Genomic DNA, 23121 nt, shown 5'->3' with positions numbered 1-23121 from the left:
AAAGTATCTGATTTCCTTTAAGGAAAGTAATACTTAGAACAGACAAAAAGATGTGTTACATATGTCCATGTAATACTCATTTACTTGTTTGAGAAAAATTTCCTTGGGAGGAGTGTTTTCTTTGAATTATGGAAGATAAACCCTGTGCCTGACCTTTATGGCTCTTTGTAAGATAAACTGAATTAAGAAAAACCAAAACCACAAAATGTAGATGTTCCTATTTAAAAATTGAAAATTCCTAGATCCTGGTTTGCAATTAGAAAATCCCTGAGATCATAAAGTACGGCTGGTCTGTTCTCAGACTTAGGCATGTCACAGAATGCTTTAGTCTGTGCTTTTTTTCCCTCGTATATTTCCTTGAATGAAGTCTTAGTTTGTTATTAATCTATCAGATTTCTAGATCTCTCTGGACCAGGTTTTATTCTAGGGAAACCTGTAAATATTTTTCTGAATTACCTGATAATCAAACCATACAAAGCTCAGATTATGTATCTGCTTTCAGACTGCTGCTTGTCATTTTGCCCTTGCAGGCTTCCTTTGCTTTTGCCACAGTCTGGTCTATTGGTGGCACTTGCGACAGTGACAGCAGAATCCTTTTTGATGCTTTCTTGAGGGAAATTTTGGCTGGGAAATCTGAAACAAATCCAATTCCAAAGATCGTGGGAAAATGGGAGTGTCCCTTTGAAGAGAAAGGTCTGGTGTATGACTATGTGTATGAGGTATGATTTCTTACTTCTACGTTGATTGAAAAATATTTGTACAGTCTGAGTGGAATGAAAATAGAACTGGGTGGATATTTTCACAGAGTTTGTTGGATGTTACAGAACATCAGTGTTGAAGCAAATCTCACAGTGCGTACTTCATTTATTATTCTTTTTAAAATGCTGAAGTTCTGATGCATTTTTTTTAGAAAATACCAAGCTGTACATGTCAAGTTACAATTCTTTTCTAACTAAAGCTAAGCTGATAGACTCAATTTTGGTTTTCTACAAACCAAAAAACTTCCTAGAAGGGAAGAAGGCTATTAAGCCCGCAGGCAATTTATGACAGTTTTGTTTTGTATCCTTTGAAAATACTAGAAGAGCAAGTACTTGCTCTATTGAAGTTAGACATATGTTCTTCTGTATGGTTGGTTGATTGGAATTTATTTTTGTTGTTGTTGCTTTTTTGTTTTTGCATCTGTGTTTTTCCAAGATGAAAGGCAGAGGATCTTGGGTTCATTGGAATGCATTAATTAAAAATATTGATTACAGCGGTACAAATGTGAAGATTCAAGATATGATTGTCCCCACTATGGATACAGTCCGATATACCTATTTGATGGAAATGTTTATTACCTATGGAAAGTAAGTTATGTCAATACAAATTTCTGAATTAGTTGTAATAGGTAGAATTTTTCTTATATTTTCTTATTCTTTCCATTGCTTTCATATAAAGTTTATTTGGCCTGTTAAAAATAGGAAATTATTAGAAAGAATGCACTTTATTGTCTCAGTTTCATTTTGTTTTTTTGTCTTGTTTTATAATGAAGTTCCATTATAATCTTGCTTTATTATGCTGTTTCTGTGTTTTTCTGTTGATGCTGTTACAAGAGTCTGAGGAATTTTTGTTCCCTCTTTCTTCTTTGATACTGAAGTATGTATTCTTTTTTATTATTTATCATGTTAAAATCAGTTGTATTAGTTACACATAACCACATGTGTCTGTGTGTATGTATATTTTTTTATCACATAAGTGAAAAACATATAATAATTTCAGTCTTAATTTCAAAGGTGAAGGTTGTCTGAAGTTTAAATTGCTGAACAACTTAGCGGGTGAAATTTTATTTCCTTATGTGTGCATATGTACTCTAAAACCAAAAGAATAAGGGAATGAGGAAAGTCTCTCTTTGACCCCTTTGTCTTGTTATTGGGAGCGAACTAACATATCCATTACATGTATGTACTTCATATGTACTTCAAAGCATCATTGTGTCTTCTCTTTTTAAGGCATTTTATGTTTTTAGCAGTAGGAAAAGCTCAAGAAGTCTTTGTCTTTTAATGGCAGTTAATTTGTAACTCACATTTCTGCAATCTATGCTGTCTTATGTTTTCTTTCTTTCTTTGTGAAGACCACTCCTTTTAGTGGGACCAACAGGTACTGGGAAATCTGTGTATGTCAAGGACAAGTTGATGCACAACGTGGATGGGGAGCGCTACTTTCCCTTTTTCATTAATTTTTCAGCTCGAACCAGTGCCAACCAGACTCAGGTTAGTAGAACAGGCATTTTGTCTTCTAAAAATGTGACCTGTATGAATATTTAATCTTCATTTTAAATATTCCTGTCTACATTTTAGAACATTATTATGGCCAGGCTGGACAAGAGGCGCAAAGGAGTCTTTGGTCCTCCAGTGGGAAAAAAGTGCATCATTTTTGTAGATGATATGAATATGCCTGCTTTGGAGAAGTATGGCGCACAACCCCCTATAGAACTTCTAAGACAGTTCTTTGACCACGGAAATTGGTAATTATTTGAAATAAAACTGAAACATTCCAGTTGCTCAATGTGGTGATATATTATTAGCTTGAATTTTATATTAAATTATTTTTTAAAGAGCTCTGTAGGTTTTTATGATAGCTTTGGTTTGTATGAAAAACGTTAAAGTTGGGTGTCTGTTTCAAAACTTTGCATCAGGTTTCTTTTAACTGTTGTTAACAAGTAATCTTTCAGACCAGCATGGTTTGTTAAGATGAAGTAAAGCATAACAAGCTACAAGGCTAGGGTTTGTTGTTGTTTTCTTAATGATGTTTTTATATAAATCTGTTTATGTTAAGCATGCAGAAAGTGTTTTGTAGTATAGATGCATCTAACCTGTAATAAATGAGTAATATCTCTAACTGTCTGTCTAAATGTTGCATTATAATGTTTTTCAAGGTATGATTTGAAGGACACATCTAAAATTACCCTCATTGATATTCAGCTACTTGCTGCTATGGGGCCTCCAGGCGGTGGGAGGAATCCTGTTACTCCTCGATTTTTGCGACACTTCAATATTTGCACCATCAATTCTTTTAGTGATGAAACAATGGTCCGCATCTTCTCTACTGTAGTGGCTTTGTACCTGCGGTCTCAGGAATTTCCTCCTGAGTATTTCTCAATTGGAAATCAAATCGTCAGTGCCACTTTAGAGGTAAGAGGCAAATGTCTTTATGGAAGTTTGCTTTGTCCAGTAAAATTCCTCTGCCTCTGTAATTGGTGGAATAGTACTTTCAGATATGTTGTTCCTTTTTAACACACAGGTTCATATGTATTGATAAAACTCCCATTTTCTGCCTGCAGTAATCCTCTTTTTCTAGGAAAACTATCTTTGAGTGCATGTAAGCGTTGGCTTCATAGTACCTGTCCACATACATCAGGTAGATCTGACTACAGTGTCATTGGAGGTTAGGCAGGCACAAGAAGCTTTCTCATGCAAAGGCAAAATGAAAATATCAGTTACAATACTTAACAAAATTCCTTCTTTGAAAGACTAAGATTGAAGAAATCACTTCCCCACTCCTTCTAGTTCTTATGCTAGTTACAGACACATCACAGCAGAATTAGGAAGCTCGTGTGGACATGCAGCTTTGTAGAATCTGACTCTGGTATGACAGAAGGCTTCACAGAAGCCTGTGAAACTGAAGTCATCTGACCCAACTGTATTCAATTTCTAAGTGTTTTCTGGAATTTCTTGTTGCAGATTTTTGCAAGTATCCATGTCTGCATGCAATAATGCAAAAATGAATTGCAATTTGTGACATCATTGCTAAGAAGCATTTAGTTAGATTGTCTTTTAATGCTGTTGAGCAGCCTTTTCTCATCAGACTGCATCAAAGTGTGTTTATATTGTCAGACTCTTATATAGAAAAGCCTGCTAGGTAGAGAATCTATTCCAGCATGATTTTGCATCATTTGTGACTCTTATTATTCCTTCAGCATGTTTATGGGATTTTAAAATTCTTAAATAATTTCTAGGTGTACAAACAATCTCAGACTGAAAACTTGGGAAAAGAGCATTAGGTATCATTCATTCCTTCACCTGAACTCAGGACTTCTGAATGGTATTCCTGGTCCGATAAGTAGATTTATTTACACAAGTTCCAATGATTTATCCCACTTGCAAATTTTCATTAATAGTGTATATATATGTTCCAAAACTGTGTGAGAAGAATCTGATATACTCGCAAAACTTTGAGATCTTCAGACATTGTTAGCAGTTCTCAAGTTTGTGAGCTGTTTTTCTTGGAAAAATACAATTTTGGAAGATATAATCATCTTTTAAAAAGATACAACAATACAGCCAGTGTTAATGTCTTGTTGATTTTGTTTTATTGTCTTTAGATGTATAAGAATGCAATCAAAAATCTTCTGCCCACACCAGCCAAGTCTCATTATACATTCAACCTGCGTGACTTTGCACGTGTTATCCATGGCTGCTTGCTCATTAAGAAAAGTTCAGTTGAAAGCAAACAGACATTGATTCGTCTGTTTGTACATGAGGTATTTCGTGTCTTCTATGACCGTCTAGTGGAAGACAGTGATAGAGCATGGTTGTTCAATCTAATGAAAGATATTGTGAAAGAACATTTCAAAGAAACATTTGATACTGTCTTTGCACATCTGAGCCAAGAAAACACACCTGTGAGTATCTCATTCATCTGTTGCAAAATAATTGCTTTGTTATAAACTTGCGACTAGAAAGTTTCTCAATTGCAAGTGAAGTTTAGGTTAAATATGCATGAAAATTGGAACTGAGTTTGGAAATGAATTCTTTGGAGAGAAAAAAAAAGGTTATAATGTTTGACAGAGTTTGACTGTTGTACGTAAACTAATTTTCAAAACTGTATTTCATTTAAAATGTGGGTAAACTTAATTTTCCATTAAACAATTTGTGTATCAGAAGTTTTTTCTTCTCCCTCTACCATTTCCTTGCTCTTAAGAAGAAATAACTTTGTGGCCATAGTTGTCCATTTCACACGTTATAAGTTTGTTGTAATTAGATGCTCATACTCATGAGACTACTGTGTAGAAAATGCACATATATTGCTTAGTATGGGAAATAGAGAAGTTTGAGGGGGGCATTAGTGAGTTAAAATATTGGAGTGCTTGCTTTGCTGTCGTGTTTGTCTAGATGCTCTTTTCTTTTCCAACTGATACTGATGTTAAACATGACCTTATAATCTTTGCATATTCACCATAGGTAACAGAAGAAAACATGAGAAGTTTGTTTTTTGGTGACTATATTAATTCAGATTTTGAGGAAGAAGAAAATCTCTATGTTGAAATTCCAAGTATTCAGATGTTTGGTGAGGTTGTGGAGCAGTATCTGGATGAATATAATCAAATCAACAAAACAAGAATGAACCTTGTGGTTTTCAGGTGCCTACCATACGTGTTATAGTACAGAGAGCTCTATGCAGTAATCAGTCATTCAGTTTATCCAGTTTTGCAGGCTTGTTTTTTATATATATCATCCCCTTCACATGTCCACACAAGTGTTCCTGGTGGTATGCGTTTTTGGATGGAAATGAACCATTTTTTTTCTCCTAGCAGTTTGCTTTTTTTCCATCAGAAAATAAATAGTAAGTTTGTCTCCAGAGGGCGTCTTTGAATGTATTCTTCAGTTGTAACAGAAGCAACAAATATGTTTGGTGCTGTACTTCTACTGAGCCTCTGTTACCAGTAAAGATGGATGTCAGTTTATCTGTTCATACTTTCATTGGACTTTCATTTAATGAAAGATAAAGATGCTAGGGTTGAGTTGCAAAGTGAAGTACAGCTCTCTCACAGCCTGTCTGCTCTGCTATAATGCAGCACACTCTCCACTTGTGACACTTGCACAGCTTGGTGCTGCAGTTAATCTTGTGACATTTTAGGCTCTGCAGGCTGCTGTAGTTTCTTTAGCTTATGATCAGGCAGAGCTACAGCTGAGACAGATTAGGACACAATTCTATCCTCCTCCCTATTTCTAGTGTTGACTGCCTCTTTGCCACCGTAATTCGGTATATAGATAATTTGTGAAGATGATTACAGTCAGTTTATGTAATTTAGGTCATTTTGACAAACTGGGTTTATAAGTACCTGTTTATACAAATGTACTATGGAGTGTGAAGGGCTGACAGCCTGAGGAAAGGCCTCTTCCTGAGTGTAGAAGTAATATCCCTGTTACATCTTGGAGGGGCAGCCAGGAGAGCATATTTGACTGTAGCCTTAAAGGCCAGTCTCATGGATAACATCCTGATTTGACTCTGGATTCTTGCTGAAGATGCTGTTCCCTTTTCTACTTCACATAAAAGATGTCTTTATTTTACTGTGCTGTGGTGCATGCTACTACCTTTTTCCTCCTACGTATGCCCTCAGAAATTTATTTTGGAGATGGTAATTCTTTATATGTTTAACAGATTCATTGGTGTACAAATGTATATGTGTTTCTACCATTTTGGTAATTAACACGTCTCAAATTTAGGTATGTGTTGGAACATTTGTCTCGTATAAGCCGTATTCTGAAGCAGTCAGGAGGCAATGCCTTGTTGATTGGCATGGGAGGAAGTGGACGTCAGTCTTTAACTCGTCTAGCAGCATTCATGTCAAAAATGTGTGTTTTTCAACCAGAGATTTCCAAAACCTATGGCACAAATGAGTGGAGAGAAGATCTGAAAGTTAGTATTAATAACCTCTTTTCATCTTGATTTAATTTTGATAAAGAATGTTTTGGAACTTACAATATTTTAACTGTCATGCATTTTCAGACCCTCCTGAGGAGTGCAGGTGTGAAGGGCTTGAAAACTGTGTTTCTAATCACAGATGCACAAATTAAAGAAGAAAGTTTTTTGGAAGACGTTGATAGTCTCCTCAACACTGGGGAGGTACCCAATCTTTTTGCAGCGGATGAAAAGCAAGAGATTGCTGAGGTATCTTTTAATTCTCTTAAATGTCATCACCATTTTGTCAGTTCAGTGGGAAGTATGCCTTAAATCCAAATGGTTTCTGGACATGTGCACTTAACTTGAGGTTTTACTGAGACTTCTAGCAAAATCAGCCAGTTATTATTAAACTGGATCAGCTTATGTCTACTGCAAGCTTTCATTCTGACTTCACGCTTGGCATACAAAGGCATTAAGTTATGCACATGGGAAACTATTTTTACTCACGGACATGCTGAGGCCATAGTTTTTACATTGTGCAGAAGAAGAATGTGGACGTTTGCTTTTGTGGTAGTAGCTTTTCAGTAACGAGAGCAGTAATGTGCCTCATCTGTTCATATGTGGTAAATTTCTTTGCGTAACAAAAGATTGGTCGTAATTAAGCTTGTTTTTATTACCAGAAGACTTTAGCTCATAATTTTGTGAGGGAGCAGATTTTAAATTTTGATTTTCTGAAAGCATCTTAATCGTCTGTCTTAACCAGATACGTCTTATCCTTCTGGAACTTGTGTAGTAGGTTTATTTTTTGTTCTGATGTATTCTCAGTTGATCAATGCAGCTAGTGATCCTTGCCAGAATGGTTTGTAAGGGTCACAGATAAAGAATGTACTATTTACTCATATTTGCATATTCATAGTTAATAATCACTCATTTACATATTTTAAACTAGTATCTACTACTTGTTCTTTTTTTGTTTTTAATTTTACTTTTCATTTATTAATAAAAGATTTTTGTTTAATGTTGATGTTATCAGTAACAGTGTTGTTAAATACGGCATTGTCAAATACAGAAATACTTAATGAGTAATTATATGTACAAAGTATCTGTGTATATATTATTCTCAAGGGTGTTCGTGCAGCAGCTGAAGCTGGCAGTAAACATGAAGAACTGAGTCCCTTGGCCTTATTTGCATTTTTTGTGAACTGCTGCAAAGAAAATCTGCATATTGTCGTAGCATTCAGCCCAATCGGAGATGCTTTCCGCAATCGTCTGAGACAGTTCCCCTCACTTATCAACTGCTGTACTATTGATTGGTTCCAGGTATGTGAAAGTGTTTGTTTTTTTTCCCCAACAAGCTACGTTTGTAACAATGTCTATATTTGCATATGTTTGCATATATATTTCTTTTTGTGTTCAGTGTATAATACTCTGTTTTTCCAAAAATTTGAAATAGCATGGGCATTTTTGATCATATTTTCAAAACTCTTGTGTAAAATCTCAGCATGTCTTCAGTGAATCAAATTCAGACTTTGTTACTACAAATTTTGTGTTTCCAAGTAGTGAATAATCTCAGCATGATGATAGTAATTTTTCATTTTATTGCGTAATGTGTATATTCTGAATGGCTGGACTGTAAGATGGCCATAATTACTCTGGTCTGCTAAAAAGCACCATGGCAATGACTAGCCAATACATGCTCTGTCAGAAGGCTATAAGAATAGAAGTTGTTGTAATACTAGTTACTGTTGTAACTAGTAGTCCTTCATATAAAATCAACGTTGTTCTCAATTTGAATGCAATTAGCTCTATGGATTGGCCTGATGCTGAAGTCAATTAAATTTCTGCCAAAGGAAGACATATGCAGAAATCTTTGGGTAAGAAGGTAATATGCACTTTTAACTTAGAACATCATCCTGGATTTACCAGGACAGACTGGGTAGCAACCCTGTTGCCTAATACATTTTTTATATTGGTTCATAGCTCTTGAGGCATGGCTGTAACTAGCGTGTCTCCTTTTGGTGTATAAAATAAAGAATAAATCTTGTTTAAACTTTGAAGACTACTAACAGCTAAATTATACACTCATTTCTCTCTCAGCCATGGCCTGAAGATGCCCTTGAGCGTGTGGCTAATAAGTTCTTAGAAACACTGCAACTGACGGAAAGTGAGCGTCAGGAGGTTGTGACCACTTGTAAATACTTTCATACTTCAGTTTTATCACTTTCTTCAAGGTCAGTCTGTTTCTTTTAAAAACAACATGTTAATTTATAGAAATACTAAAAGGCAAAAGATTGTGCTGTTGAAAAGAGTAAAGTGGACAACAGAACTCAAAATTGTTTTATTAAATGTAGGAAACAAGAAGATAGTAGGTGGCTGAGTTTCATTGCTACTTGTTTCTGACTTATAAATTAATGTATAACCAGTCCTGCTAAAAAATATTGTATAAAACTGTAGAAACTGTTTACTCCTGTTATCATAGAATGGGCTGGGTTGAAAAGGATACAGTGATGATCTTGTTTCAACCCCCCTGCTATGTGCAGGGTCACCAACCACCAGACCAGGCTGCCCAGAGCCACATCCAGCCTGGCCTTGAATGCCTCCAGGGATGGGGCATCCACAGCCTCTTTGGGCAACCTGTTCCAGTGTGTCAACACCCTCTGTGTGAAAAACTTCCTGCTAATATCCAACCTAAGCCTCCCCTGTCTCAGTTTAAAACCATTCCCCCTTATCCTATCACAACGCACCCTCATAAATAGCCATTACCTCTCCTCTTTATTTGCTCCCTTCAGGTACTGAAAGGCCACAATGAGGTCTCCCCAGAGCCTTCTCCAAGCTAAACAGTCCCAGTTCCCTCACCCTTTCCTCATAGGAGAGGTGCTCCAGCTCTCCATCTTAGTGGCCCTCCCCTGGACCCTCTTTTATTTGTTGAACAGTCCATTTACACTTATTTTCTACCACATAGGTAAGGTGAAAAGAAAACCAAAAAGATTAAAGTTGTTCTTTGCTTGTAATAGGTTCTTCCAAAGTCTGAAACGCCATAACTATGTTACTCCTACTTCTTATCTTGAACTTATTGCTGCGTTTCGGAAACTTCTGACTCAGAAACAAGACTCCGTAATGAAAGCCAAGAAGAAATATGTGAATGGGCTAGATCAGCTAGCTTTTGCTGAATCACAGGTGAGGTGGGCTGAAAGTACAGAATGGTTAGTGGAAACAGGTCTTGTCCAACAAAGATAAGTCAAAAAACACTACTTCAAGCTTTTAAATACTTGGAGGCTTAGAAATAAATCGAAATTGAAAAGTGATCCATTCATTTTTTGTATTTCATTCCTTTTTTTTTTTTTTTTTGCACCTAATAACTTGCGTGATTTAATTTCAAGCAAATTGCTTGAAAACTCTGCACAATCAGTAAAAATCAAAGAAATTTAACATAGTTGTCCAGAGGCCTCTAAGCATAGCAGTATACGGTCATAGCTTCCGTTTCCTAAATAGTTGACTATAAGTGAATGCAACTCTTAAAAGTAGAGATTATATGCATGAGAAAAAACAACAGTCTCTGAAGTGTTATGTTTTGAAAACAGGTGTTATTTCCTTATATCAGTAGTCTTAAAAACTGGATCTTACATGAATTGTTGGAAATTATGCTTTGCAATTCAGAATCCTGCCTGATTCTTATGCATATGCGTAGGTTGGTGAGATGAAGCAAGAACTAATTGATTTGCAACCCAAATTGGAAGAGGCTAAAGTGGAAAATGCAAAGATGATGAAGGTAGAGTTGTGTACAGCGTTGTATGTTTACTGTAAGAATGTGCATGTGCATTGATGACCTCTAAGAAAACTAGATGCTACTTGAGAATACTTGGATGAGTGGATGTGTAGCTGAAAACAAAATAAATTTCTGTTGTCAGTATTACAGACCAAAGCTATGAAAACTTGCTATAAAACCTTGTTTTGAATTACAAATTAATGCATAAACTTCTTTTGCTTCCTGAACATCAAATGTCCTTTAGCTTTTATTGACAGCAGTCTGATTTCATGCAGTGTACTTACTGTTGAAGTTCTAGCACAGTGTTGCATTGTACTAAGAAACAAATTGTTCCCTCAACATAAATTGGAAATATATAGAAATACTGAAAAATAGAGAATATCTAAGTATTCAATAACTGCTGCACTAGGTAATCTCGGTTTGTTTCATTATTCACTGCTTAATAGGAAGCTCACCCCATATCTTTTTCTTTAGACTATAGAAACAGAATCCGCAGATGTGGAAGAGATAAGAAAAAATGTAAAAGTAGATGAAGAATTTGCAACTAAAAAAGCTGAAGAAGCTCAGGCTTTGAAAGATGAATGTGAGAGTGATCTGGCAGAAGCAATCCCAGCCCTGGAGGCTGCACTTGAAGCTCTTGATACTTTAAAGGCAAGCTAACCTAGACTTCAGCAGCATTATTATCAGCTGGATTTTCTCTTTCAGCTAAGTTATTATTGACCAACAGTGTGTAAGGTGGCATATGGATATGGCTAAGAATTATTTAAGTAAAATTTTTCTGCTTATAATGACTTAAACATCATCTGAAAGCAGTATTTTTAGAAAGTCATGGAGGAATTGCTTTCTAGGACTTGTGAAGTATACGAGATGTCTAAAGTGACACCTATAAAAGTGTATTCAAAATATTCTAACCTGGACTTAGAAAACATTAACTTAACAGTTACTTTAAAGTTACTGGCATTTATTTCATTTTTACTACAGCTGTGTGAGATAAATTCAGGGATATTTTTTACTTGTCTTGCTAATACTTCGTAATCCATTCTAAAAGTCCTCTATATTCACTGATAACAATGTTATAATTTCTTTTTTTTCCTGTTAGATCATTTATCTTAGTGATGAGAATCACAATAAATATCATTATTTTTTAAACTGTGGTTTTCCTTTTAGCCTTCTGACATAGCAATTGTTAAATCAATGAAGAATCCTCCCTCTGGTGTCAAACTTGTCATGTCTGCTGTCTGTGTTATGAAAGACATAAAACCTGAGAGAATTCCAAATCCTTCAGGAACTGGAGGCAAGGTAATGTGACAGACAAGGAGTTTCAAATAAAACTGTAATTCATGTTCTTCACAACACAGAGCACTTTCTCAATAAGTAGGGTAACCTGAGGACCAGTAGTCAATACAACCCCCATACTTTATTTCATTGAAAACTACACCTTTGATATTTTCAGTGACTAGCATACATAATTTGGAATTCTGAAACCTACAAAGAGAGATCATTTAATTTGCTTGACACATATATAAATAAGAGCAAAGAAATAATTGTTCTCTTGTCACTGGTTGGTTTCAGATATGGTTTGAAGGGAAATATTTAACCTGCCAGACTTTTTTCCTCTTTCATTGCTGTGTCATTGAGGTATTTTATCATCAGTTTTAAGTGTATATGAATTAATTAGAAGAGGTTTATAAATTTTGTTTTTTTGTGTTTGTTTAAAAATTCGATGTTTTTTCTTACTGTGTTTTATAGATTTTGGATTACTGGGGTCCAAGCAAGAAACTCCTTGGTGACATAAATTTCTTAAAGGATTTGAAAGAGTATGACAAGGACAATATTCCAGTAAGGTCTTGTTTTTCAGTAGTTGTTACAATATAAATGTCTCCTTCTGAAAAAATAAAAATAAAAAGAATAGAAAACATTACATAAGAGGCCACAATTTGTCAGCTAAGCATGAAGCATGACCAGGATTCTTTTCAAGATTATGGAATGTCTCCATGAGATGAATGTGGCCATAGCAAATAAGTCAAACTTCTTTTGGTTGGCCCTTAGAGGTGGCATTTCAAAAGTAATTTAAATCCCCTTTAGGAATTTCTAAGGCTTCTGTACTGCCTGTTTTCTATTTGAATTAAATATACCTCTGTGCATTTTTGGAGTTTTTAAGTATTATATCAAGAAAAACTAAAAATAAAGACTGTCAGAGCAAATAATGGTCTTACCCATTAACCTGTGCCAAAAAAATGACCAGAAGCAGCTGCCTTGGGAAGAACAGGAAGTGTCAGCAGCTAACCTTTGCCATGTGAAAATTTTAATGGCCTATAATGCACTTGTCATCCAGGCAGCTATCATGCAGAAGATTCGGGCTGAATACCTCTCTAATCCAGAGTTTGATCCGCCCAAAGTGGCTAAAGCTTCCTCGGCAGCAGAGGGTTTGTGTAAATGGATTATGGCAATGGAGGTGTATGACAGGGTTGAAAAGGTATGTTTTTGATCCTAGTCCCATGGTGCTATGAGTACCTTGCTTGGTATGTACCTTTAGCACTGTTATTTAATAATAAGTATGCAAAAATATGCATTAAACACTTGTGTATTTTTTGTAATTGAATAGGTGGTTGCACCCAAGAAAGATCGTTTAAGAGAGGCGCAGGAGTCCTTAGCTGAGACTATGGCAATCTTGAATCAGAAGAGAGAAGAACTTGAAGCAGTTGAAAATCGTTTGGCTGCTTTGGAACAAACTTTCAGGGAGAAAACGGAAGAAAAGGCTAATTTAGAATTACAGGTTGATCTGTGTGCTAAGAAGCTGGAACGAGCTGAGAAGTTGATTGGAGGCCTTGGTGGAGAGAAGACAAGGTCAGATTAAAGATATAATCTCTGTTATAGGGAGAGAATTAGAACTTCAGTTTTCTTGTCTGTACTGTATGAATATTGGCAGCAATGTTGGGATAGTTGTAGAGAAAGTCTTCAAAATGAGATGAAACAACAGCTTAACATACAAGCCAATATGTCAGTATATATTCATAGAGACAGAGAGAGAGAAAGATGTATACAATATAACAGCAACAAAAATGTTGATTTGGTCATCGGTGTCATAAATGTGGAGGTTTCAGTGCCACAATAATCTGCAACTTTTGTTACTTGTAGGTGGAATAATGCTGCAATTGAGCTTCAAGATGTGTATGATAATTTGACAGGAGATGTCCTGATATCAGCAGGAGTAATAGCTTATCTGGGAGCTTTTACTGCAGGATTTCGCCAGGAATGTACCAAAGATTGGAGCAGGATATGCAAGGTTAGAATCTTATCTTTGATTTTACGTGTTTATGTTTTTCTTTCTGGCTATTGCAAAAGGCTTTGTAATGTGAGCCAAAGCTTAAAATCACTTCGAATTTATTCGTTACTAGCCCAATAAAACTCATTAAGATTAGTGAGACTTTAAAGTGCAGTTATACGTAATTTGACACATTTCAGTAGTAATTGAATTGTAACATTGTTGGTTTTGCTGTCTGCCAGTGGACATTTCCAATATATGTGTACTAATGCTATAATTCATAAATCAGTGATTTGTGAATCATGTCACTGGTTTTTGTCTCTTGTATTAAACTGTAGCAAATTGGAAATCTGCACTGAATCGATGGAAGATACTGTCATTAGATGATTTTCCACTTGCTCTGGCTTCCTCAAGGTGTTGTGTTGTAGTAACTTTACGTAACAAAGGAAATATATTTAGAATATACAGAAAACTAGACACAACTCTTACAAAATGGGGGGGAGGTGGGGAACAGACAGACAAAGAGAAAAATTCTCAGCAAGAAAACATTTAAATATTCAAACTGTGATTCCATTTTTTTCAGAGTTCCATTATACTTAATCCTAACACAAATTCCTAGAAGGAAATGCACTCTGTCAGTTTCAGTGTCATTTAATAACAGATGTAATAAAACATGGAATAAGGATTTGTGGGTTTTTGCATTGATTTTCTTCCTTCCTGTTTGTTTGTTTGTTTGTTTGTTTTCCCTACAGGAGAAAAATATCCCTTGTTCTGAGGATTTCTCTTTGAGTAATACTCTGGGTGACCCAATAAAAATAAGATCCTGGAATATTGCTGGTTTACCAACTGACGTATTTTCTGTCGACAACGGGGTCATTGTTGAGAATTCAAGGCGTTGGTGAGTGACAAGAAAGGTTTAATTTTCCAACCCAAACTAGATTTCACTTAAACAAAACTAAATATTTAGAGACAGTGTAGCTTCTGTGGATGCAGGATATCAGAAAGCACATCTGGAAACTTCATATTCAGTCCTGCGAAATTTAAGAGGTTTAAGACTAGATGGATATGTGTATGTAGTTTCTGGAATCTTTTAGACTGTGATTTGCTCTTGGAAACATTTTTTTTGTTGTTTTCCTTCTGTTTTATACCTGGATATTGTGTTACTGGCATTTGTCATAATCAGGTTTAGAACGACAATGATATTCTCATGTTTTAAATGTTTATGATTCAGGTTATATAAATTTCCTGATATTGCTGTCCATTTCAGGTTCTTCCAGTTGTGAAGATTATCAGATTTTAAAGTAAAGTAAAATGAATTTAAAATTAAAGGTAAATGATTCTAATTGTAGTGGAAAGGCAGAACAAGGTTTTGCAAGAACTTTGTGATCAGGTGTATTTTATGAAAAAAATTAGGAACATTTTCTGCCACTCTTGAAAGTATTTCTGATATTGCTTTTCAGGCTGTGCTAAAGCACTTATACTTTTTCCAGTGGTGTTTTTAAAACAACGGAATCAAAATTGTGTCACTTTTTCCTTGACAGCCGGACACATTTTGTGATAGTTTGTAATTTTAAAAAGCTTTTGCAAGAATTGAGAAAGCCGCCTTGTATGTTTTAGGCCTTTAATGATTGATCCTCAAGGTCAAGCAAATAAATGGATCAAGAATTTGGAGAAAGAAAACAACCTGAATGTTATCAAGATCACTGACACAGATTATATAAGAACCCTGGAGAACTGCATTCAGTTTGGTAATCCCCTTCTGCTGGAAAATGTTGGAGAGGAACTGGACCCATCACTTGAACCTCTTCTGTTGAAGCAGACTTTTAAACAAGGTACTCCAAAATAAATTTTGAACTGTGAAGTGAACCTATTTCAGAGAGATAATTGATAAAAAGGGTGGTCAGTTAGAACATGGTATTTGAGAATAATTCCATTGTTCTCAGCATATCTGTATAGGATGTGTATTGAGAGTACAATAGAAATTAAACTGACTCAGTTTCATGTATGAAGTGTAAAATATGACCTCCATGAAGTCTCTGAAAAGTTTGCAAGATGTCAAATTTCTTTATTTCTACTTCTTATTTTTCAGAAAATCTATCATATACAAGAAATTTGCTTGTTTTCAATCACAAAAGTAATGTTTGTTTGCTGTAAGCAATTGACTTGAAGGATATCTCTATGTTTCCAATCTTAACTTTAGGAGGCATCGATTGTATCAGGCTTGGTGAGGCAGTTATTGAATATTCCAATGATTTCAAGTTTTTTATTACCACAAAACTGAGAAATCCACATTATATGCCTGAACTCGCTACGAAAGTTTCTTTACTCAATTTTATGATAACACCAGAGGGACTTGAAGACCAATTGCTAGGTATTGTTGTAGCAAAAGAGAGGTATGTGTCTCTAAATGGAAACAGTCATTTTAAGTATCTAGAAGCATAATTCCAAGGAAATGCAAGGTGAATTTATTGCCAAGCAAAAGGAATGTTGCATGTTGTAAGTGTTGCTCCGTGCCTGTTTTCTAAGTTGTCCTATAGAAAGTTTGCTTCACTGGAAAGCAAACAGATTATGTTGTATTTACTGTGGGATGTGTCAACAGGATCATTGAAACTTTTAAGTTTAAGTTAAAATCACTGTGATTTTTCTTCTTGGCAGTTCTCTCTGTCCAAAAAACATGTTCCAAGGAGTAAACCTACTGCACGTGTCACTCACTGTTCTTTCAGACACCTGAATTACAACAAAAGAGAACTTGGGTGTGCTGACATTTGTGGATGCTAAGATGTCATTTTCAAATAGCAAACTGAAATTATGTGAACAATTCTGTACTCATTTATAAGCATAAATACATAAAAATACGCAACCCATTTAAACTACAGAGAATGTTCACAAATATTTAGGATGGGGAACAGGGAGTTGTCTTCATGGGTTGCCATTATAGTCAGTGGATGACAAGCACTGACTGTTTTTGTTGTGTGTGATTTCTTTCTAAGACCAGAATTGGAAGAGGAAAGAAATGCTCTCATTGTTCAGTCTGCAGCCAATAAAAAAAGTCTAAAAGAAATTGAGAAGCAAATTCTAGAAACCCTACAGTCGTCTGAGGGGAATATTCTGGAAGATGAGTCGGCAATCAAGGTCTTGGATTCTGCTAAAATAATGGCTAATGAAATCATAAAAAAACAGCAGGTAAAGAATGTTAATGTCATCTCATTAAAAATACTTGGAACTGAAATATAGAACTTGCAGCTAGCAGAACTGTGAGTTCAACATAAAGCAGGTGGGAGAAATTCTGCGCTTGTGAAATGTGAAGAGTCTCTCAATAAAAAGTAGCAAATTCTGAAGTTAAGGTAAAACATCAGGTTGAAGGAGGGTACTAATTTTAAAAACAACAATAAATGTAGTAATAATTAGTGTTTTGTATTAATAATATGCAAACCTAGATTCTTTTGTTATACTTAGTGCACAAAATATCATCTGAAGTCCATAAGAGCTAAATAATAAGCAAATCCATACACTTTTGTAATTGCTATAGACTTTGCAGAAACCAAAATTTCTTTAAATGGATATTGTCCTGTCTATTTGTTAGTGACAATTAAATGTCACGATATGGCTAATGGGTACATTGTGAAAAACGTTTTTGTATTCAAAGTTGTTTTGTGTGAAGCTGATTTGTAGAAGAATAAGTAGAGCTTAGAGCTTAAATACTTAAACAGTCTGAAATTCTCCCTTTTTTTTTTTTTTTTTTTTAATATTACAGAGCTGAAAATTGAAATATTAGATACTACGTGATGTAAAGTTTTGTTTTTTTTCTAGTTTATTTTTTGTTTTGATTGTTCCATCCTGCTGTGTAGTTATACAGATCAGGCAGTAATACATTGTATGTCGATCGCTCAATTTACTGGTGTAGTTTACTGTGGTTGTGCATTTTGAAACATAAAAGCTATGTTATAAATTGACATGCAGAAGTATTTTACTGATGGTATGAAATAGTATAATTTTTGTTCTAAAGAGAATATTGAAAGGTTTTCTTGGAAATGCGCTATCTTGAAACTACTGTTGATGTTCAGATTGCAGAGAAAACAGAACTGAAAATAGCTCAGTCTCGAGAAGGCTATCGACCTATTGCAAAGCATTCCTCAGTGCTGTTCTTTAGCATTGCAGACTTGGCAAACATTGACCCCATGTACCAGTACTCCCTGAGCTGGTTTGTTAATCTCTTCATCAACTCTATTCTTGATAGGTAAATACAGCATTTCTTGTGTAAAATAAAGTGTTCTTTNCCCTGTTTTTAATCCATTTACCTCTTAGCCCTCCTTGAATGTGGGATTTTGAAAGTAAGTGTGACGTGTTAAGAGCTGAAGTATTTTTAAGACTAAGTTGTTCACTATGAATGCTGTGAGGTTGCTGCCACCTAAGTGTGGCAAATGAAGTTGCTTGGAACTTTCAAGAGAGATGTGAAACGTTATGTCTAATTGAAATCTGGGTGAAATCAGCACAAAAGTCCCTTGTGGAGTGTGTGGGCACATTGTAATTCCTTCATGGCCTTAAATGGATTTAGATGTCTTCATTGATTGGCTTTGGTAATTAAATCTAAAGTCTCCATATTTTTATTGTTTTCTTTTTAGTAACAAATCAAAAGTTTTGGAGAAGCGACTTCGATATCTGTCTGACCACTTCACATACAACTTGTACTGCAACGTGTGCCGCTCGCTGTTTGAAAAAGACAAGCTGCTCTTTTCCTTTTTGCTATGCTGTAATCTTCTCATGTAAGCTCTAATATCTTTTAATAATGGAAACTAATTATTTTCTTGCTGTGGAAAGTATTGATAAGAGAACATATTCCTGTGCATATTGATGACAGCCTTTGGAGTAATGCCATGAATGTTTTGAGTCTTCAATACCCATTTCCAAGTAAAAGATGTTAGTGGCTGTGGGGTTCATGTATCACTACTGTATCCTTCAGGTATGTTAAGAAAACAATGATCCTGTGGTTATTTAAAGCAGCAGATTTATCACTGCTGCATCTTTGACTCATTTTGAAGAAACTGGATAATGCCACATAGCATCATTATTTCAAAAGCTGTTGCTATTATTTGAGGCCAGGCTTTTAAACCAAAGGAATTAATGTGTCATTACAGCAACTTCTAGGCTTTCATCTGTTTTCCATTTTCCCTTATCTTCCTTTCATATTCTTTTACATACATCATAAGATTTCAGTTGTAATCTTCTCTCTTCTAATTCTAGTAGTCTTTCTGGTTTGTTTGTTTGTTTGTTTGTTTGTTTGGTTTGGTTTTTTGTTTTTTTGTTTGTTTGGTTGGTTGGTTGGTTTTGGTGTTTTTTATTTTTTTAAATTTAGTGTGAATAAATTTTGAAAGGAAAGATGAGTTCAGAGTCATATGATTGTAACTGTAGTGTGCATACTTAAATTACAGTGTCTATATGACTGTATATGGACCATTTTTCCTGGCCCAATCTGTTGCTCTACAGCATTCCCATTACTCATTTATTTATAGAAAGGCTTTAAAAGTCAGGAATTATAGCACTTTTTAAAAAACAAATAAGCAGATATATACTGTTTTCTTCTTGAAACCTCTACTATAGTCTTAATCAGTTGTTGTTGGTTTTTTTCCCACTCAATTTCCTGATAGTGTAGGATAGTGGCTATTGCTGCAGGAAGGTGTTGTGAAATGACAGTAGCTCATGGAAAAAAAACTTTTTGTTATATAAAATTATATCCAATAACTGAATAGTATTTTTTTCTTTATTATTATTATTAGTATTATTTTTTCCCCTGGAATACAGGGCTAAGAATGAAATAGAACGTCAAGAGTTTATGTTCTTATTAACTGCTGGTGTGGGTCTCAAGAATGAATTCAAGAATCCAGATCCATCTTGGCTAACAGACAAGAGCTGGGATGAGTTATGTCGTGCAAGTGAAATCCCAGCTTTGAAAGAACTGAGGTAAAGTCAAGTGACATTAATTATACTTGACTGATTTTGACCAAATTACATTTGATATGCTGAAAAGAAATGTTGAAAAGTGGAGTTTTTCCTGAAACACAGAAAGCCAAAAATTCATGCAGCCATCCCACAATCTTCCAAAAGTCAAGTTATGCTGAATGCAGGAGGATGCAGAGCCTTCTGTTAAGTTAAAACCTCTAAGTCTTGTATGTTTGCATCAGCGTGGTTGGAAAAGATCTTCATTCAGCTGTAGGATTTGTTTCTGATGTAGATGTGGATTGTGAGTTACAGCTTGTATTGTCTAACACTATGTAACTGCCTTTTGATAAGCATCAAAAACCAAACTTGAGATATTTACAGAAACTGTAAATGCTTTCTCCTATAGGAGTAATATCACTGAAAATACAGGTGAATGGAAAAAAATTTATGATAGCAAAGAGCCAGAAAACGTTCCGTTGCCAGAACCATTGAATAGTGCATTAAATGAATTACAGAAGATGATAATTCTACGGTGCTTAAGGCCAGACAAGGTAAAATGATGTGCTATTTTGAGTTTTTAGACCATTGTAGGTCTTGTAGCATAGTTTGCAATACTTGTTTAAAAATCCAATCTGTTTTTCAGTGTATTTATTAAGAAAACAAATGCTATTCTTAATTTTCAGTTGAGCAGCTCACACATCAGAAGCATCATCTGAGATCTTTTGTGTGGTGTGGTTTTGCATTTTTCAGAGTATACTCATCATTCTAGTTTTCTTCGAATTTTCATTTGTGTCTTGTCTGTTCTTTGGTGCACCTGTGCAACATGTTAGCAAGAAGAAATACAGGGTATCCAGTACCATGTGCTGTTTATACCAAGGGTTACAAGGTGAAGAGGGTTGAAATGTGTTGAATATGTAAATAGGACTTTTAACACTTTCTGCCTTATTTCACTTGCAATTTTATGTAATTTGGGAACAACCAGTGTTAGAAATTAAAGTACACAGATTGCATGTGCTTACTTGTAAACGTTAATGTAATTATTTGCAATTCTAGGGAGAAACATGCTCATCTTCTTTGTTAGGTAAAACCTGAATTAAAGTCTTAATTATAATTCAGTTTTATTCATGTGAGGTATTTGACTTTTTATGTACTAAAAGCTTTTTTTATTACCTCTGGGAGGACAGTGAAAAGATGGCAGGGGTTTCAAAATGAGCTGAAACCTTTACTTGTGAAACAGTCAGCAAAACTGGTCTCACATCTCTGCAAAGTGGACACGTATCTTTCTTGGCATTTTTTCTCAGAAATTTAGCTGAGTGCAGCTAACTCTAATTTTTAGAGTGCAGTGCACATTCAAGATGCTGTGAAATACTCAATTTTATTTGATTTAACTTAATAGTCTCTATTTAACCCTTTACCAGATCGGTCCAGCTATTGCAACATTTGTAACTGAGAAACTGGGGAAGAAATTTGTAGAGCCACCACCTTTTGATCTAACAAAAAGTTACTCAGATTCAAATTCTACAATCCCTCTCATATTTGTGCTATCTCCAGGAGCAGATCCCATGTCCAGTAAGTATACTTGGAAGGTGACAACAAAAGCTAAATATAACTTTGCAGATTTGCTCTTCAGTTCATAGTGAAAATTATTCTGCTCTTCATACAAGTAGATTTGAGTGCGTTATGTTGTATTGATAGAATTCTATGCTCCCTAAAAATGAGGATGCTATTTTAAATCTTTAAGTAATTATGCTCTGCTTCAAAGTCATACCCTCATGTTATATGTACATTTAAATGAATATTTAATAACTTTTTTTTCTGTGACAAACTTCTTTTTAGTGAAGAAATACTAAAATCTTTTGCCTTCTGTTCAAGGTCTTCTGAAATTTGCAAATGACAAGGAGATGGTTGGAAGTAAATTTCAGTCCATCTCATTAGGACAAGGACAAGGACCTATTGCTGCAAAAATGATTGAGGAAGGAATGGCGGAAGGAACCTGGGTTTGTTTACAGAACTGTCATTTAGCTGTCTCCTGGATGCCAATGCTGGAGAAAATATGTGAAGAGTTTAGCAATGAAAATTGTCATCCATTATTCAGACTATGGCTTACAAGTTACCCTTCACCAAAGGTACGTGCACTGACAAACATTATTTATAGGAGAGAAAAGATGGTGAACTTTTAACCAAAACTTTAATATCCCTGAATGAACTAATAATGTGGAAATTCTTTAAAATAACTAGTGTCTGCTGAAGTGATAATTTAACCAAAGGCATTAAAAATTATTCCTAAACATTACCGTATCAATCTTGCTTTGTGATGTTTTGATACTGTGATGCGTGATGCTTTGCATAGTAGTGAATGGAACTGCATTTTGTCAGCTTGTATAATTAGGAGTTTTTTATGTTGACTATAAGATTTTGTTTCAAATAAATTCAAAAATTTAATTTTGCAGCATACATTTTAACAGGAAGGTGCAAGCAAGAAAACACATTAAAATAAAGGTTTAAAATAATAGTTAAAGACAAGGTGTTACCTTTAAGTATTTGAGTATTTTCTTAAGCTGTTGATGTTTAGAATGTGACTTCTCACAGTTGTTAATACAGCAAATGCAACATAATAACGTATTTTCATAACAATGGAACATCTACTCCATATTTCTGAATGTAATCTTGCTGTATTTTGCTGTATTTTAATTCCTAGTTTCCAGTAACTATTCTACAAAATGGAGTAAAGATGACAAATGAGCCCCCTACTGGCCTCCGACTAAACCTTCTTCAGTCATTTCTTTCTGATCCTATTTCTGATCCAACATTCTTCTCTGGATGCCCTGAAAAGGAGCTGGTACTTTTCTCTTCTCTTGATCTCTTGACTGTTTGTTTTGTGTGTGTTGTGCTTTTTTGTTTGATTATGGTTTGTTTTGTTTTATTCAGTAGTTACAACCAGCTTCTCTCCAGAGAATATCATAATCTAAAGTGACTGTGAGTTTAGGTTTTGGAATGCTACCATGATACCATTCTAAATAGGAGCACATCTGAAGCCAAAACTTCCTTTTAGAAGTGCAAAATTAGAATAAATATAAGAAGCATTATCGCTGTTGAGATGTGTAGCACTCAGACCCTTTTCTTGTTATCAGGCATCAGTGCTGCAGAGCCCATATCTCTTACCAGTAAGTGAGGAACCACCTTAGGTACTCCTTACCTGTGAAGAAAATGAAAAAATACTGGGATTACTTAGGGATGGTCACAGAAATGACCAGAGGGCTGAAACAGTTCTGCTGTGAAGAGAGGCTGAGGGAACTGGGGTTGTTTAGCCTAAAGAGGGCTGTGTGAAAACCTTCCAGTCCATAAAGGAAAGATGAGAGATTCTTTACCAGGGTTTGTAGTGACAGGAAAAGTGTAATTGAGATGGAGAGTGGTAATCAGATGGTTTGTTCTTGGTATAAATTACTCAACAGCACAAGCATATAAGTCAATTAACAATACTTTTCTGTTC

The 23121-nt window shown here is 35.1% G+C and overlaps 1 protein-coding gene across 3 annotated transcripts in view; it reads left to right on the top strand.

Annotated features, from left to right (window-relative positions):
- Nucleotides 1-23121, top strand: part of DNAH12 (dynein axonemal heavy chain 12) — a 52168-nt gene that overhangs the window by 23584 nt on the left and 5463 nt on the right. For 2 of the 3 annotated variants that reach the window (XM_015874877.2, XM_015874876.2), the window contains exons 36-65: nt 531-719; nt 1195-1346; nt 2111-2249; nt 2337-2503; nt 2915-3170; nt 4361-4660; nt 5220-5398; nt 6486-6678; nt 6769-6930; nt 7789-7983; nt 8761-8894; nt 9678-9840; nt 10352-10432; nt 10904-11080; nt 11597-11728; nt 12179-12268; nt 12765-12905; nt 13035-13276; nt 13568-13715; nt 14447-14592; nt 15312-15526; nt 15895-16087; nt 16685-16877; nt 17759-17931; nt 18317-18457; nt 19494-19652; nt 20038-20182; nt 21050-21200; nt 21504-21757; nt 22330-22470. In XM_015874877.2, the coding sequence (XP_015730363.1) occupies nt 531-719; nt 1195-1346; nt 2111-2249; nt 2337-2503; nt 2915-3170; nt 4361-4660; nt 5220-5398; nt 6486-6678; nt 6769-6930; nt 7789-7983; nt 8761-8894; nt 9678-9840; nt 10352-10432; nt 10904-11080; nt 11597-11728; nt 12179-12268; nt 12765-12905; nt 13035-13276; nt 13568-13715; nt 14447-14592; nt 15312-15526; nt 15895-16087; nt 16685-16877; nt 17759-17931; nt 18317-18457; nt 19494-19652; nt 20038-20182; nt 21050-21200; nt 21504-21757; nt 22330-22470 (5151 nt within the window). The remainder of the gene's footprint in view (nt 1-530; nt 720-1194; nt 1347-2110; nt 2250-2336; nt 2504-2914; nt 3171-4360; nt 4661-5219; nt 5399-6485; nt 6679-6768; nt 6931-7788; nt 7984-8760; nt 8895-9677; nt 9841-10351; nt 10433-10903; nt 11081-11596; nt 11729-12178; nt 12269-12764; nt 12906-13034; nt 13277-13567; nt 13716-14446; nt 14593-15311; nt 15527-15894; nt 16088-16684; nt 16878-17758; nt 17932-18316; nt 18458-19493; nt 19653-20037; nt 20183-21049; nt 21201-21503; nt 21758-22329; nt 22471-23121) is intronic. The other variant, XM_015874878.2, reaches the window with a different exon arrangement.

This window comes from Coturnix japonica, chromosome 12 (genome assembly GCF_001577835.2).
Source record: "Coturnix japonica isolate 7356 chromosome 12, Coturnix japonica 2.1, whole genome shotgun sequence".
NCBI classification, from domain to species: domain Eukaryota; kingdom Metazoa; phylum Chordata; class Aves; order Galliformes; family Phasianidae; genus Coturnix; species Coturnix japonica.
Note: the sequence above shows the minus strand (reverse complement) of the source record. Positions and strands in the feature narration are given on the sequence as shown.